The following is an 18,585-nucleotide window of genomic DNA, read 5'->3' as shown; positions in this document are numbered from 1 at the left end:
ATTTCAGATCCAAACTTCAGAGGAATCTGAGCAGAAGCCATTAAGTTTGATTTATATTGTCCCCAACTGCCGTTGTTGTCATTAGAGTAGATAGGCTTAAATGTAATTACTAAAATTCTGCTGTGCATGCAAATGTACTTTAAGTCTGGATAGAAACCTTAGGAGTCACTGTTGGGACTTGAGAAAGAAGGGAACCTATTCTAAATGAATAATGCTTAACTTTGATTCAGAGATTCACACAAATGAATGGATAGATCAGTTTGGGAATAATACAGTTCTGTTTTTGAATTTTGAGTATTTTCTAGCTATGGAAACCATGCCTTTTCAGGATTTCCTTTGTTTCAGTTACTGTAGCAACCTGTTAGTGCCTGGCATATGATTGGCTTCCTACAGATCAAACCAAGTTGACATTTTGTTACAGTGAGGTTTTCAGCACAGTGCAAGGATTCTGCTTTATGCACAAAAACACAGGGTTCTCCAAGGTGGACTGAACAAGGCTTCTCTGTTTTCTGAAATTTATTGCTGTCTCATAATTTGAAAAATCATACATTGGGAGTATAAGCACTCTGACATTGCCAGGGAACTTTATCACAGTCATTGAAGGCTAATTCAGTTTCTTGTCTGTGGCTTAATTGCTTACCAGAGAGAAACAGCTAAGTCAGATTTGGAGAGGCATTAATGAGGGAAGAAATGTTTCTACTCGTGTAGCTCTGAAGCTGAACTGCAGTTTTGTTAGTTGCCTATTTCTTTAAGGAGCTGAGCTGAGTCATCAACAGTGCACTTTACCCTCTGGAATGGTGGCTCTGGTTCTGTTTCCACATGAATGTTATCCAGAAGCAGGTCTTCTGCAGTCTGCTGTGGAAAGTTGGATGACTTTTGAGCTGAGCTCTAACGGAAAAGACAAATTGATTTAGAAGAGCATTTACATTACATTTTAAATTGAACTTCTATTTTTGAAAGTGCTGTGTGAAGTCCAGTGAAGGCTGGCTGGAACAATCTATAAGATGAAACACAGCTTCCTTACAGGGTGATTCATTCTTCAGTTATCATTGTTGGCTAATTTATATTTTAATTATGTTTGAATTGGATGCTAATTTCCTTTTCGGAAGGCAAATGGAAAAGAGCTAAGGAAACATAGGAAAGTTACTTAAATGAGACCTTGGCTCTTTGGCATAGCATGTGGAAAATATTGTATAATTCAACTCTTTGTGGACGTTCAGATCATGAGAAATACACCTGTCTGCACCACTTCCACAGCATCGGCAATGAGGCGAGGCAAGCAGGCATGAGAAAAAATACATTTTGAATACATATACATATACATGAACATGATTTATAGTCAGAGCAGAGATGCTGAATACCAAAATTGTTTTAAAGAATATTAATTTTTAAAAATAAGTTCATATATTATATATAATGTATCTTTTTTTTTTTTGGAGCTGAGGATCGAACCCCAGGCCTTGTGCTTTCTAGGCAAGTGCTCTACCACTGAGCTAAATCCCCAACCCCATATAATGTATCTTTTTAAAAAAAATTTATTGTATTTGTGTTTTAATTTTACACATCAGCCATGGGTTCCCCTGTCCTCTCCCCTCCCGCCCCCGTCCCCCACCTTCCCCCCTCCCCTCCCTTCTCCTCCAGGGCCAAGACTCCCCTGGGGATTCATTTAAACCTGGTGGATTCAGTATAGGCAGGTCCAGTCCCCTCCTTCCAGGCTGAGCAAAGTGTCCCTGTGTAAGCCCAAGGTTCCAAACAGCCAGCTCATGCACTAAGGACAGGTCTGGGTCCCACTGCCTGGGTGTCTCCCAAACAGTTCAAGCTATTCAATTGTCTCACTTATTCAGAGGGTCTGCTCCAGCTGGGGGCTCCACAGCTTTTGGTTCATAATTCATGTGCTTCCATTCGTTTGGCTATTTGTCCCTGTGCTTTTCCAATCTTGGTCTCAACAATTCACACTCCTATAGTCCCTCCTCTTTCTCAACAATTGGACTCCTGGAGCTCCACCTGGGGCCTGGCTGAGGATCTCTGCATCCACTTCCATCAGTTATTGGATGAGAGTTCCAGCATGACTGTTAGGGTGTTTGGCCATCTGATAATGTATCTTAATCATACCTTCCCACTTCCCCTGGACACTCAGGCTCCCACAGTAAACATATCCTCTTCCTACCTTCATGTCCTCATTAAAAAATACAACCCACTGGAGTCCAATTGGTGCTACCTGAATGCACTAATGAACAGGCATGGGGCCATCACCCTGAGCATAGGCAGTCTACCAGTGGGCATACACTCTTAAGAGAAAAACAATTCTCCTCCCCCAGTAGCCAATAACCAACCAATAGCTCCTTGTGAACTCCTCCACATTGAAATATAAACTGGCTTGGTTTTGTGCACGTTGTTTAGGGAGCCACAGTTGCTGTGAGTTCATGAGTATAATCGCCATATCATGCCCCAAAGATGGCGTTCCCCAGCATTTCTTATTTCCCCTCTTACATGGTCTCTACTCCTCCTCTGCAATGGTCATGAAGGAGGTTAGCTAGAGGTTACTTTAAATGCTCTGTTTAGGGCCAAAGACTCAGAAGACACTTATGCTCAGCCTTTTGACTGAACACCAATATTCTGAAATCTGATTGAGTTTTATATTTTTGAATGTATGACAGAAATGCACTCCCATCCCTTATACTTACACGGGTGATAGGATGAACGTATAGGAACACTCCTGAGATGTCATCAAAGTCAAAAGAAGTGATGGTACTAGGAAGATACATTTGAAACAAATGCCACAGAGTCTATTCCAGAGATAAATTAAACATAGGAAACACAGGAATGCAGTGCGGAGCAGGAGAAAGCAAGCACTGTGAGATTAAGTGTTATTGGAACATGTCACTAAGGAAAAACCCTGAGCCATCCTTGGGATCATAAAACAAACATTTGAGGAACTCATGCAGGAGGGAGGGAATAACCCCTACAGCAGATGTGGATCTCAACTCATCAAGGCAGTGACAGAGGAATGAAGCCTGCTGGGTTCTGCTCACTGCCAGGAGACCAGACTCTGACTTCCAGTTTTCCTTTTCTCCTTTCTCTCCCCTAATGTATTCTAAAAATGGATGCCTGCTCAAACCCAATCTTACCAAACTAAAATATTTTCTGGTAGTTACTGGTAACTGTAGCTTCTTTGAGGACAGGATCTATAAATACATTAAACAAGCAAATGTCTGCCTAGATGACACTTTGACTAAACCCCGTAAGAGGGCCACTGACTGTTAAAAAGGAAGCATGCACTGGGTGTTGGTGGCACACGCTTTTAATCCCAGCACTCGGGAGGCAGAGGCAGGCGGATCTTTGTGAGTGTGAGGCCAGCCTGGGCTACAGAGTGAGATCCAGGAAAGGCACAAAGCTACACAGAGAAACCCTGTCTCGAAAAACAAACAAACAAACAAAAACAAAAACACACAAAAAAGCATGCATTGAGAAACATTTTCTTTTAAGACAGGATAGGGCAGAGAGAAGAGAGGTAGACATCCACATCACGTTTTATGATATAGAAAGCATGTGATAGTAGGTTAAATCAACTTCCCAGTTCTCTGAGTGTCAGTCTTGAAGTGACTTTGATTTAATATGTGTGGCAATAAAGGTATAAATAGAGGAACCACCAGCAATCTCAGAGATCATAGCCATGACCCACTTGTTGAACAGTTTTTTTTTTTTTTTTGTTTTGTTTTTTTTTGAGACAGGGTTTCTCTGTGTAGCTTTGCGCCTGGAACTCACTTGGTAGCCCAGTCTGGTCTCGAACTCAGAGAGATCCACCTGCCTCTGCCTCCGGAGTGCTGGGGTTACAGGCGTATGCCACTGCTGCCTGGCTAAAATTATAGACTTTTTTTTTTTTGAGCTGAGGATCGAACCCAGGGCCTTGTGCTTGCTAGGCAAGTGCTCTGCCACTGAGCTACATCCCCTAGACCTGACCAGTTTTGCTCATCATGAATTCTTCATTTTCAAGGAGCTGTCATTCTAGGCAAAAGCAAGGGTGAAGGTTCATTGTTGCTCTGGCCAAGTGTATCTTTTGAACAAACAGCTCCGTAGGTCTAAGAGAGGAGCAGCAGAAAGAGATTCGACAGGAGTGTGTGTGTGTGTGTGTGTGTGTGTGTGTGTGTGTGTGTGTGTGGAAGGAGAGTGGAAAGTGTGTGAAGAGAGACGTGAAAGAGCAAGAGCCACGGACAAATGAATCACAAGGAAGATTTAAAAGGTTTTTAGGAACTGTTGGTATTATACAGTCTCGTGTTCTGATTTGAGCAGGGTTGAGCTTTGCCGCTCAAGGCAAGTCTATGTACCTAATCATGTCCAGTCTAGATGCTTTGTTACCAAAGCACCAGGAAGTGGCTCAGGTGGTTGCACACTTAACCCCAACACCAGCTGAAAGCAAGCTTATGCTCTGCCTGTTGTACCACAGAGTCCTCTGCAGTTGCTTTAGGTTTTGGTAATCTAACATTTGACCAAACCAAAGACCCCATTTAAAAAGAAAACAAAAAACTTCACAGGTTGTAGGTCTGATATTTAGTCTCCTGGAAAATCCATGTTACGAAGTATCTTGTATAGAATGTGTTATGGAGAAAAAGCAGCAGTATGCCTGGTAACAGTATAAACTTAACATTGAAGAGTATTCTTATCACTTTTCTGATACAGGAAACCGGTTTGAACCATTTGCCTTTTCAGTCATGGCTTCTAAACTGAACATTCTCCTCCTATCTTTGGGGTCTGAACTTTATCTTCAGTGTGGACTGTGGCAAAATGTGTGTCTGCTGATGCTGTTCATACACCTCAGTCAGGAACTTTGTGTTGAAGGCCTGTTCCTTGTGGCTGAGAATCTTCTTGGAGGTCACTCAAGTCCTTGTTGGTGTGCCTTTAATGAGAAGTCAAATATCTTTTAGTTGCTATCTCATTTGTGTCTTAAAGAGAGCTTTTGCTAATTAATTTCAGGACAGTAATGCACTTGACAAAGCATTGTGATTTTATTAGTGTTTTGTTCTAGCTTTACAAGTCTTTCGAGTGTTAAAATAGTTGGTTAAACTCATGGGAAGACCTGTCTAGTGATCAGGGATCTTTTTGTTTTAGGATCAGAAACAATCTCTCTGAATATATTTTTGCTTCAACCACAATTCTCTTTCTGTTATTTTTCTCACAGTGAAATTATTTGCTTGTGTTGGTGAGACTGATGCCTGTTGTCATGGAAACAAACAATGCCACAAATTCAGTGCTGTAGAAATCAGGGAGAAAAATAGACTAAAAAGCATAGCTCTTAGGAAAAGTAGACACTGATGATTAGCTTGGTATTAATTTGGAAGAAAATTTCCATATTCTAGCTATTTTTTAATGTTTGGAGAATATCATTAATGTGTTAATTAGCTTATTTAAATCCAAAGTCACCATCAAGTGAGTCCTCCTGACTGCAGGCTAAGAAATTCAGAAGCAAAAGCGCGTATGGAAAAATGATCTACAGTAAGCAATGGAAAAGTGTACTGTAGACTTGAAACTTATCAGAGTTGTGGGAAATTAATCACCAAAACAAGTAGAAAACAACAAACAACCAAACCAAGCCAAGAAGCCAGTAATTCTGCAAGTAAAAAAAATATAGAGGTTATTACCATGCAATAGGAAATTCTCCTATAGAAGGCTTTTTAGCTCTTAAGTGTGGAGGGAAAAAAGTCACTATGTTCTTGAAAATAAGTCTTCTTGGTTTCAGTGAAATATGCAGCTAATTTCCTTTTGGAGATGAGATGTCCTGTCTGCTTTCAAAGTTATTTATAATGGAGTAAGAACTTTCCGTTAGGATCTGGTAGGCTTTCAGCTTCTGTTGTATTTATCTTTCCCTTTAAGTTGTACCATGGATGAGGAGAGTGTTTGTACACTGACTTTTTTTTCATTAACCATTATCATTATTTTTGATTGATGCTTAAGTGTTTATGAGTAGTTCTAAAATGTTCATTTTCATTCTGAGTTAAGAAAATAGCAGCTTTCAAAAATCTAGTATGTGCACTATCAATTACATGAATGTAAAACAATTACTGGCATAATGTATGCTGAGGAGGCAGATAATTTTATATTTATGTCACAATGTGGCATAAACCCTAGAAAAGCACTCAATATAAAGTGACCAGTATATTTATATTACATTTAAAATATGGAAAATGAAGGTTTTATTAGAAGACATCTGTGCCTATTATTAAGTTGAGATTTCTATGTTTTTCCATTTAGGAGATGTATATATTAATAAAAGAGCCATCTATGATTTAGTAGCGGACCATTTTGATCAGATAGAACAAGCAGTGTGCTCTTTTCGATGACTAATTACTTTTAAGTTGTCCAGATGTATTGGTGACTTTCAGTTTCATTGGAATTAAGCTATGTTGAAAGTTTGTATTTTTACTCTTTTGAACTGAATATGCAAGTAAAAGTTTATTTAGAAAGCTGTTGTGGGAGTTAAAGTTGCATGCAAGTTATATGCAAGTGGTATACAATTGTTGTTGTATCAACTGTAATTCATATAATGAAATTGAGATTTATTAAAATTAGAGAGAAAGGAAAAAAATCCCAGAAAGGACATGGAGATCTTTGTGAACAGTGGGCTATGTCCTAAAGCACACTGAAATGTAATAAATATTGATACTTAGACATTTTTTCCTTTGGAAAATTTGAAAGTGTATATTTCTTCAAATTTGGGTGTCAGCCTTGGCCTCGAGGGCCCTGTAATACAAATAGGCACATGAAGTAAGGTTGCTATTTAGGAATTGTGCAACATGGACTTTCTTCTGCGGATTTGTTCCATTGTTTAAAAACAGCTCCAAAGCTCAGAATTTTACATCAGTTTTAGAGAGGTTGAGTTTGAGTCTAATAGGTTAGGATATCTACCAGGATAAGTGAATATTTAATTATTCAGTTGACATTTAAAAAGTGCTACTCCTTTAACCTCTGTTCTAGAACGTGGTTCACCTCAAGATCTAGTTACTAAAGACATCACGGACACATCGATTGGGGCCTATTGGACATCTGCTCCAGGAATGGTTCGAGGGTACAGGGTCTCATGGAAGTCACTTTATGATGATATTGAGACTGGAGAGAAAACCCTCCCTGGAGATGCACTTCATACTATGATAGAGAATCTACAGCCAGAGACCAAGTACAAAATTTCAGTTTTTGCAACTTACAGCAATGGAGAAGGAGAGCCTGTGACTGGAGATGCCACAACTGAATGTAGGTAACTTCCCAAGTGTGTTGGGATGCATTTTGTACCACCTAATGACTAATCAGCTCAGGTGACATGCGATTTAACCACTGAGGTTTTTTCTTCACTTGGGAATAAGATCTGAACATTAATTAAGCTTAAGGAGTGTGGTTTAAGTTCAAATTAGGTTCTCATCTGAAAAATAGTGTTATATCTGGACAATTTTGAATTCTTCTCAGTCACATGGGTTTGTCCATTTTGTTTTCTAGTAAAAGGATATTCAACTAGTGAAAATATAGCTCCAAATTGTTTCTGTATTAGATACTCAACTAATGAAAATACCGCTCCCATGTAGACTAAGAGAATTTAGGAGCGTTTGTGATTGCATGATCTTAGTCAAGTGGCTTAGCTTTCTTCCAATGTCAGTTTTGTAATCTGTAGAATACAGATGATAAATTTCTCCTCTTATAGTGCCATGAGGATTAAATGAAAGGACAGTAGACAGAGCAAAAGGTACAGTGCCTAGTCACTTAAGGATGTCATTGAACGATGTGAGGCTGCTGAATTTATGCTTTTTACATGAGAGTAATGCTCCATTTGTACCATTTTCCTGTTACCTTTACTAAGATTAACTCAAAAGCCCACTCAATTTTCTGTGGCTCAGATTGACTTCTGTTTCATTACTTTTTTCTTGTGAATGAGTATGAACAGTCTATATGGGGAAGGAGGCATCAGGACATCTTAGTTTTCCTTACTGTTTTTTGATTGACAGTGTGGATGTTTAATAATTTCAACAAGTGTACCACTTTGGTGAGTATGTGGATAATGGAGAAAGCTGTGTGTCTGTGTAGGCAAGGAAGGATACCTGGGGCATATCTGTGCTTCTTGATCACTATTTTTTTTCTATTTTCTTTTTGAGAGAGGGTTTCATTACGTATATCATGCTAGTTTCAAATTCATAAAGAGCTGCTTGCCTCTGCCTCCTGAGTGCTGGAATTAAATGCATGTGTTGCTAAATCTGGCCTCTTTGCTCACTTTTGCTGTGACGTGATAGTGTTCTAAAAGAACAAAGTAGAAGGACAGGGTATGGAAGGAAGATACTCAATTCACATTCTATCTGATATAAAGGTGTCCTTATATAACTTTGTAGTATGTACAATGCATAGGCACAACAAAAGCAGAATAGAAACAACCCCTCCCCCAAAAGCAAAGACTATTTAAACCTAACCAAACAAAAACTAAACCAAACCAAACAAGACAGCAGCAATTATAAAAGCAAATAACAACAAACATCTGTTAGTCACAGACATTTCTAAACGTCTAGAGAAAAAATTTTTTTCTTTCATTTTGGAAAGTTTCACATTTTCACATGTGCTTCTTACGTGTGTTTAGAAGTGTGTCTACTTTCAACTGCAACTCAAGGACATGGCACATGGATGCTGATGCCAGGAAAGTGATGAATTGGGATTAGACTGTTCATTGTCCCCCCTCCAGGTGTCTAGTTCAGCAGTGGCTTGGCGAGTGTCTGAAAGTACACTGTGAGTGTTAAAACATGAAGAGAACTTGCAGACTGTAAGCCTGCCACAGCATTTTTGTAGCACCTTTTAGAAAAATATAGATGCCTACTAATTTTTAGTGTTTTTCAACAGTGATAACCTAATAAAAAGAAATTTCATTTTTCTTCTCTTTTATTGTAAGATACAATTAAAAATATTTTTTAGGATAGCATGTAAAGGAATGGGTTTCACTGTGGCATCTTCATAGCATGTCTCAGTATGTATTTATTTGTCCTCCTTCTAGACTACCAACTTCCATGTTTCCAGCTTTCTTTCCCTAGTTAATTCTCTTTTACTGTTTTCTAATCACAAGTATTTTATTGTTCTATTTATCATCCTCCATTGAAATCTCTTTTTCTCTTGTGAATCCCCGTTTTTTAGTTTCACGACCTACAAACACACCTATATAAACACACATGCTTGTTCACCCATACACATATACACACATTCTTTACATCAGAGATGGGAATAGGGAAGGCTGAGCATGAACTGGTGTCTCCTCTTTCTAAACTAAGGTCCCTGACATCATTAAATTAGGGCTTCATATATACAAACTTATTTAACTGAAACTGCCTCCCCAAAGTAATTGCTCCCTGCAAGTATCAACACTGTAGGTTAAAGCTTCAACGTGATTTTTAGGGAGGACATAATTAAATTATTACAACCAAAATTTAGGTAATAAATTTGTTCTTGGTATGCCTTATAATTTTTATTTGAATCTAGATATTGTGAGTTTCATTTTGTTGGGTTCTGGAAAGTATATTACTATAAATATCAATCTTACCCCCTACCTAGAAATATAGTTATTTGGAAATAGTTTGAACTTTTTGAAATTCACTTTAAGACCTGTTTTAGTTTAAGAGCACTTTTGCTGTATTATTGAAGCAATCACCTGTTGTATACTCTACATGTCATCACCACAATTCTAAGGTTTGGTCTTCTGGCTGGGGGATATTTTCTGGCCACACGTGGGCTTCAAGAGTGGTTATGCTTGTTTTGGGTGGTGTGTTCTCTGGTTTTTGGTACTTTCTTCACACATGGCCCAATTTATCCTGGGTTGGGAACCCAAAGAGGATCTTCTATATGTTTTTGGAGCATTTTATTTGTGGCATGCTCTCTAGGTCTGTGCTCTGTCTGTGGATTCCAGTTGATGTGGACTCCCACCAATTCCTCAGTTAAGGGAAGCCACAGGGCTCCATCTGGACCCCACCTGCCTGTGTTGGTTTATGGAAACACTCCAGCAGTATTATGGCCAACCACAGAGTCAGCCCAAGTCTGTTCTCTAATGACCCAGGGAACACTAGTGCTAAGTGATGTTTATTGTCTAAAAAGTATTTCAACAAAGTTCCCCCCCCCCATTTAAAGCTGTTTCGTTATGATTCTTATCCATTTGAAAATTATCCATGAAAATTTCTTTGAAAATCAGGAAAGACAGTTGACTTTGTTTCCCTCAGCAATAGTGCTCGTGAGTCTTCCAGTCTTACAACTCTTGCATAGAATTAAATGATCCTGCTGATAAACCCATTATTTATAAGAAAGGGGATTTTGGTTGTATGAAGGTATTTGGTGATCTATTTCTGTCAGTTATTCGTAATAGTGAAATATTAGTAAAAGAGCTAATTGAGTGAAGGTATTAGCTACACATTCGATGCATGTTAATATACAGTGCGTCCTAAAATACTCGATGTGTATGCTTTCTTCTACTAGCCTTTGAGATATTTTCACCGATTTCACCTAAGAGTTGCCTGCTCTTTTAGTTCATAATCTTGCTTGCACAAGGAAATCAAATCAGAGATTGGTATCAATCATCCTACCTCTGGCCAGTCATTTACAGACTGTAGCTTCTTCTGAAAAAGCCCGAATAAAATTTCTAACTCTTTATTTTTGATCTTTAGCATTCTTTGTGGCTGTATTACTAGAGGAATTCTTTTCAGATAAAACACATTAAAATTTTAAAACCACATCATTGGAGATGGATTTTTTTTTTAAACTAAAGTCTCTAGAATGCAAATAGGAAATCCCTGCAATATGAACTTTCATATTTTAGTATTAACTGGATAAAGCAAAGCATCCTACTGAGGCCACGCTGAGATTAGGCTCACATGCCATCACGAACCAGAGAGACTACAATGTTAAGCAAGACATCTGTGTCCACACTTAAGAATCCAGAGTTTCTTCTTACGTGAAGGATTATTTTCTTTTGACATGCTATAGGTTAATTTTTTTTCTTTCGTTTCCATAGTATCCCAAGATTCCAAAACCTTAAAAGTGGACGAAGAAACAGAACACACAATGAGAGTTACGTGGAAACCAGCACCAGGGAAAGTTGTCAACTACCGTGTTGTGTATCGCCCTCAAAAGGGAGGGAGACAAATGGTCGCTAAGGTGCCACCCACAGTCACTTCAACAGTGCTAAAGAGACTTCAACCCCAGACCACGTATGACATCACAGTTCTCCCGATGTATAAGACAGGAGAAGGAAAGCTCAGGCAAGGATCGGGGACAACAGGTATACAACAATAACAATTCTGATCATGCCTTTGGGGGAGCAAGTATGGTGCATTTTAAAGGAAAGCTGTAGTGTATCTGTTTCATTTGTGAACATTTCAAATTGAATCTGGGGTTGTGCCCAACAGGAACAAGATCCTGGATTCAAGGTTCTACATGCTAATATATCAATCTAAGACTCACTTGAATGGTGAAGATTGTGTATGCTGCTCGGGCACCCCAGCTGTTTCTCGGGGCTTTTATTTAACCTGACATCTTGTATTGCTGGACTTGACTCTTTATACACACATGTTTTTGTGGGTGCTAATAAAATACACCTAAGCCCATCTTATTGGTAATATTAAAAAAAAAACCTTTTTAATTTTACAGCTTCTCGATTTAAATCACCAAGAAACCTCAAAACTTCTGACCCAACAATGTCAAGTTTTCGAGTGACTTGGGAGCCTGCCCCTGGGGCAGTGAAAGGTTACAAAGTCACATTCCATCCTACAGGCGATGACAGAAGACTAGGGGAGTTGGTCCTTGGACCATATGACAACACAGTTGTCTTGGAGGAGCTTAGGTAGGAATGAACTATGTTTGTGCTAAAAGATTGCATCTCTTACTTCAATTAGTAGATTTTACACAAAGAACTACCTCATATCTGTTTGCAGAAACCAGCAAAGAATTAAGCCTGAATGAATAGTTTGTATTTTTTAAATATTTCTTTTATTAAGTGATTAGGGATAACTTAAAAGAAAAAAGAATACCTGGATTTTAACATGTCCATATCACATAGTTTCATTGCAACTGCAGCCATGTAGAAATGTGTGGCCTGCTAACTCGTTCTGAGACACTCCTTCCCCACGCAGTGTGGGTGTCCCTGCAATGAGGCATACTGGAGCTCACAGGCCAGAGTCTGAGCTTGTTGCCAGCTGGCAAACCAGCTTTGGGTCAATTAAAGGTCTAGTTGTAGACAGTGAGTTGGAAAACCAGGGAGTTTGAACAGCACTCCACATCCATCCAGTGGTACTAATGGGGTTACTGTACATTCCTCTTGGAAACTTTGTCTGTTCAAGTATTCATTTAATAATGTTAAACCTATATACTGCTTGTTGTTCATTATCACTTGAGTAGATAGAATGAAGGTTAGTGATGTCACTGTTTGATGCTATTCAGTGCTCAGTGCCTTCGGTTACCTGGCAGACATTGAACATGCTTAAACCCTGCCTCTCAGAGGCAGCAGAAGCAAGGCAGCTCCTTCTTCCCGATACTGAGGGGCATGGGGGAAATGCTGCCTCTGGCAGCAAAGCCAGTCCAGAAGTGGTGCTGTAAATCCCCGGAGCTCCCTGGAATGCTGGGTGGCTAATATCCCGTGACTCCTCACCATCAAGCTGGAATGTTGATGCAACTATTTTTTTCTCTTTCACAATACTGAACATTTTAAGCTTCTCTGGGTAAAAGTTTGTTAGTGAAGATGAGTGTCTTTAACAAGATGAAAACTGCTTCCCAGAGCCCATGGTCTATACCCATTTTGCACATCACTGTTACAGGGCAGGCACCACCTATAGAGTCAATGTTTTTGGGATGTTTGATGGAGGAGAAAGCTTACCACTTGTTGGGCAAGAAATGACAACCCTTTCTGACACAACCGTGACACCATTTTTATCCTCCGGTAAGAAATTGAGTTGTATTGCCATAGGAAATTAGTATTATAAAGCTATCTCAAATGTTAAGTATTAGATTATTAGACAATGATAAGTAATTATGATTTTTCACTACAAATTATTTAAGTAACTCACATATTTTATGTTTGAAAAAAAAACCTGCTTCCAGATTTGCAGCTGATCCTTTTTTTGGCTTATCTTTTTTAGTTTTTCATTAATTAAAATTGTTATTTAAAAATTAGTTTTTATTAAGTGTAATAATAGTAGTTACACTTACTAGTTTTTATTTCTAGCTATACAATTTTCTTTTGTTATAATAATTACATATTTTTACTTCAGTGGCTTATTTGGGCTGAGAAAGAAGGCTTGACATACAAAAAAGTCGTCAGTCATGATTTGCAAGCAAAATTGTAGACAAGCTCTTTAGACATTCTGCCGCTTGCCATAATTACAGGCTTGATGTAAACAAAGCCAGCATTTAATATAATTAGAGGTGAGAGTAAGAGGTAGAGTTCACTTCTAAACTTTTAAAAACTCATTTGCTGAAACCAGTAAGTCTTAGCATAGGCAGAGATTTTGAAGGTGTAGGTCCTAGGAGCAGTGTTTGGGAGTCTTCCATCTTGGGGAAGGTATTACATGGATGGTACTTTGTAATTGGTAGTGTTATGAGCATTACTTAATTTTCTTTCATTTTAAGAGTGATATAAACATGATCTGATAACATTGCAATAAATGGTAAACTTTATAGCTGGGGCACAAGCTTCTAGAAAAAAGAGCATTTAAAGTTAGGTATGGATAAAAAAGTCAAATTTTGATATTTTGCATTGTTTCATTGTGTCTCTTATGATGATATTAACTGACTTATATTTTTATTTTGTAGCTTGTCACTGAGGATATTGGGATTATTTTCTCTTCCCAAAGCACCTTAGCTTTGTATCTGTGTTTGCTTGTTGTCTCTACAGCCCCCAGTCTGTGTATTTCTTGCACACTTTTCCTAGTTGTCTTCCTCCTTCCTCAACTCTTTGAATGTGCAAACTTGGCTGTCTGATATCTCCAGTAGATGAAAAAGTTGAACAATTAACAGTGAATAATATAACAATCTGTTAATTTTCCAAAATGTGTCTTTACTTCATAAAGTTCTGATTTTAGGAGTCATGTGTCGATTCCTTATAGCATGTAATAGTTACCTTAATTATTACAAAGGATATTTTTGGCTCACTGAAACCATTTATAATTTACACACTTAATCAGTCCATTTTATATTTGTTTGCTAATATCTTAAATAGTGAGGAATGCAATATTTTACCTTGTATCAAATCCAAATCTTATTTAAATTATTCACATTTATTGTTAGAGAGATATACATTCTCATTTATTATTTTAAGTATGGATTGCGTGAGCCTTTCATACTGACTGCCATGGTTTAATTAAAATCTCTAGGTTCTATGGTCATGGCCAGGAAACATAGTCAAAGATGAAGATTTGCCACGGAAATAATCTTTGGAGAAATTGATTCTTGAGACTGTTATTTGAGGTTAATAAATTATAGTTGTGGCTTTGAATTATTAAGCTTAGCTGGTATGTTGAAATAGACAATGTGGGTGGCAGAGGCTGCCTGCAGAGGGAGCAACCTGCAAACTATGTGTTCCTTACTGTCCTATCTCATGATTGCTGTGTCAGGGATGGAGTGTCTCACCAGAGCGGAAGCAGACATTGTGTTGCTGGTGGATGGGTCATGGAGCATCGGCCGCGCAAATTTTAGAACTGTGAGAAATTTCATTTCTCGTATTGTGGAAGTCTTTGAAATTGGTCCCAAGAGAGTACAAATTGGTAGGTGCTGACAATACTGAAGACCTCTGACAATTTAATTGTGATCTTTAACACATCCTAACGTCCATGGTGTTATTTTTAGCACTTGCTCAGTACAGTGGAGACCCCAGAACAGAGTGGCAGTTAAATGCTCACAGAGACAAGAAGAGTTTATTACAGGCTGTGGCGAATTTACCCTACAAAGGAGGAAATACCCTCACAGGTAAGTCAGGATGCTTTGGTGTGGTTTTGGCATTGTGCTTTTGGTAAGGCCGATAGCTGAGAAATGATGTGACTGGTTGTCTTTTAAAAATCCCACTAGGCATGGCTTTGAATTTCATTCGCCAACAGAGCTTCAAGACCCAGGCTGGCATGAGGCCTCGTGCTCGCAAAATTGGAGTCCTCATTACTGATGGAAAATCACAAGATGATGTGGAGGCTCCATCAAAGAAACTGAAGGATGAGGGAGTGGAACTGTTTGCTATTGGTAAGCACTGGAGAAGATAATAATGTCCTCGAGTGGCAGATCTGCTGGGGACATTTTTGCAGTTAAAAATATTATTGGATTACCATACTCACTCAAACCAACAGATGGTAGAATTCTTGACCCTTCCAAACAAAGGTCTAGTGAAAGAGGAATTGAAATTAACAAAGGGGAAAACTTATTAATTTCAAAATTCCAGCTCTAGTTGTTTTTGGAATGATCAAGACCTTGCTATATCTGAGAAGAATAAAATTATACAATTGGATTTATTTGCCTACAAAAGCCTCTGTGAGCACCTGTGCTCATGTGCATGTACCCCAATACAGGCTCAGTGGTGGAACACTTAGAACAGGCCTGGTGTATTTGCTTCATTCCATTAACTTTTCCTGAAAAGTGCTTTCAGTTTGTACTTAACTCTTTTCCAAGGTATTAAGAATGCTGATGAAGTTGAGTTAAAGATGATTGCTACAGATCCAGATGACACCCATGCATACAACGTGGCAGATTTTGAGTCATTATCCAAGATTGTGGATGACCTCACCATCAACTTGTGTAACAGTGTCAAAGGCCCTGGTAAGCTTAGCCTGGTGCTGGTATATCTGGGTGGGGACCTTCTCTGAAATGCTCAGCAACATGAGAGGTTTTTGCCTCCTGGATGCCAGGAGCATCCCCTGAGTTGTGGTGAGTAGATCTAGCATTACAATTTATGATGTCTGCACATGGTAAACAATTGAAGGCTTTTGGGAAGTTAATTATGAAATTTTGTGCCTGTTACATGTGAAAATTCCTTCCTTTTCATATAGAAAGATTGGGGTAAATAAAGCTGCCCTTCATTAATTTATCTTGTTTCTGGGAAAGTTAGAATGAGTTGAACCTCACAAAAACAGTAGAAACTAGACTTCTGTAGAATTGTCTTTACTGGTGCCAAATGTCTGCTGGGGGGAGCTTCCGAGTTAAGGATCTCTACTTCAGTTCATTTTTAAATGATAAATGATTTTTTTTTTTTTTGAGGGGAATGGCACCAAATTAGAAAATGGGTTCCAACTTATTTAAAGATGTATTTAGGTTATATGGCTCAGCTAATGCACAAAAGTGGGAGGAGACAAAAAAGGAAAGTTAATAGACTCCTTCCTTTCTGGCACAGATCTGCTCTGGAATGGAGCAGCATCACGTCAGTGCTATGCCACACTGATGGCTGTGACTTAACAGATTTGACTTGCTAAGTAATGTTTGGTAGCCTCTTTCAGTTCCCTGATGTCTAAGCCTGGGAGAGGAGGCATCTTGTGTCTGCTTTATTGTCTTCAACTGTAGATTGTCAGGGTTGATGCTCTTCACAGATCATCCCTGAATGGGAAGTTACTATCTTAAAGTTGAGACCTTTCACGATCTCATAATCCTTCTTCTGGTGACAACATAGATCCAGAGATGTTACTGAGTTAGGGTCAAACGGTTAGGGATGTTGTGGGGCTTTGGATGAGGTAACCATGGAAAGGGATTAGGATTTAGGAACAGAATTTCGGCTGAGTTTGTAGAGACAGGGGAGGGCACAGATGGATTAATATCTGTGTAAACCATAGGATAGGACATGAACAGTACCAACACTGAAGGGCTTTGCAAAAATAATGATACATAAATCCATGATCCTTAGAATATAAGGACATTTTTCTTAAGCATGTGGGTTGTGTAGGGACAGTCTGTCATTAAGTTACAATGGTTTCAGAGAAGTAGAATGAATCCAGTAAACAGTGTGGCAGGAATGCTTCACAATGTTTGGGACCTTGGTTACATTCACATTTTTATTTTTCATGTTCCTTCTTGAACTTCTGTCTCCAAACTTTTACAGATTTTCTCTTTTGGATTTTGAACAACAGTCTGACCTTTTCCCTGGAGAAATAGACCAGCTGGGGAGCCAGAATTTGTAGGCTTCTGGCTTTGGGCTAGCTGAGAGAATTGTCTTTTTTTATTCAATTGGAGTGAACTTTGAGTGGGATGAAAACATCTTTTATCTGTTTTTTCTTTTTTTTAATCAACCAAGTAATAGTTGCATTCATTGAAGTTTCCCAGACAGTAAAACTACTTGATAATTTTGCAAGCTTGACTTTGACCCAAGTACAATAAAGGTTAGGCTGCTAAGAGTAGACATAAACCCAGTTTGGGCTTACAAAGAAACCCAAGGAGTTTATAAGAAAGTGATTTGTTGTGCTCATGGACTTAGAGGAGTGACTCTTTTCTCTTTAAATTATTATTTGCAACATCATGCTGTTCGTCACAATATATTTACCATGTCCATTTCTATTGTTATTTTCTAGGCACTGTTATTTACTCTTATCTACTCACAGAAACCACAACCACTGGCTATTTAAAAATGGCTATTGCCACATTTAAATATGTTAATATGTGCTTGTTTTTTCTTTCTTGAATGAAAAATAGATTTTCTTATTACTTACTTAGAACTAAACACATAAGAAGTGCTCTAAGGAAACTTAACATAGATAAGCAACTAGTGTTATCCTCATAGAACACAACATGCCTAGAAATAGTAATCGGGTAGTGATCTTGATTTAACTTTAGACAACAGAAAAATTGAATTGTCTGGACTCAGGTCCCTTCTACTGATTATGTGAATGGGGTTGAGAGAGGTGAGGGTGCCAGAAATGACTTAGAGGCCTTGGGTTTAGGTGACGTCTTAACTAGTAGTTTCATAAAGAACAAGAGATCATGTTCAAAGGGCAGTAAACTGAGTTTGAATCTTCTGAGTCTAAGGAACGCTTTGATCATTTGTTCAGAGAGGTCAATGGGCAATGGGCCTCTGTATAGATTCATTACCCTCTTCCCCTGTGAAGGCAAGGCTGTAAAAACTTCTGTGCAGGTCAGTGCCATCTCAATCTAATTTCATACTTCATCCCCTTGCTGCAGAAATGAAAGAGTGTGTACACTTTATCTCCGCATGCAGGTGACTTGGAAGCGCCATCTAACTTAGTTATTTCTGAGAGGACTCACCGTTCTTTTCGAGTGAGCTGGACACCTCCTTCAGACAGTGTGGACAGATATAAGGTGGAATATTACCCTGTTTCTGGAGGAAAGCGCCAGGAGGTGAGTGGATGACACAGAAGCACTCTTTCTTCATGAGTGCTTCTCATTAGAGCTCAGAGGAACACGTTGGGTGGGGGCCAACCAATGAATGAAGAATGGTACCCTCTGTTCCCCTGAAGACAGGCATTTCTCTTTGAACTTCATTAAAGGGAAACAGCTAGGGGAACATTTAAAAAATGTTCTTAATACTGCAGAGTATCAGTATGATTTTTCAAACAAGTTAATTGATCCTTAAGTTTGGACTAGACTCATAAAGTTGACAAGGGAATCTTACTA

General features: G+C 38.7%; 1 protein-coding gene across 3 annotated transcripts in view; it reads left to right on the top strand.

Annotated features, from left to right (window-relative positions):
- The window catches only part of Col12a1 (collagen type XII alpha 1 chain), a 114,966-nt gene that overhangs the window by 28,298 nt on the left and 68,083 nt on the right, over positions 1–18,585 (top strand). For 2 of the 3 annotated variants that reach the window (XM_036193003.1, XM_036193002.1), the window contains exons 14-22: positions 6,970–7,242; positions 11,012–11,278; positions 11,647–11,839; positions 12,810–12,931; positions 14,604–14,753; positions 14,836–14,955; positions 15,055–15,219; positions 15,643–15,789; positions 18,170–18,309. In XM_036193003.1, coding sequence (XP_036048896.1) covers positions 6,970–7,242; positions 11,012–11,278; positions 11,647–11,839; positions 12,810–12,931; positions 14,604–14,753; positions 14,836–14,955; positions 15,055–15,219; positions 15,643–15,789; positions 18,170–18,309 — 1,577 coding nt within the window. The remainder of the gene's footprint in view (positions 1–6,969; positions 7,243–11,011; positions 11,279–11,646; positions 11,840–12,809; positions 12,932–14,603; positions 14,754–14,835; positions 14,956–15,054; positions 15,220–15,642; positions 15,790–18,169; positions 18,310–18,585) is intronic. The other variant, XM_036193005.1, reaches the window with a different exon arrangement.

The sequence above is a fragment of the Onychomys torridus genome, chromosome 7 (assembly GCF_903995425.1).
Source record: "Onychomys torridus chromosome 7, mOncTor1.1, whole genome shotgun sequence".
In the NCBI taxonomy this organism is placed as follows: Eukaryota; Metazoa; Chordata; class Mammalia; order Rodentia; family Cricetidae; genus Onychomys; species Onychomys torridus.
This window is presented reverse-complemented; position numbering and strand designations above follow the sequence as displayed.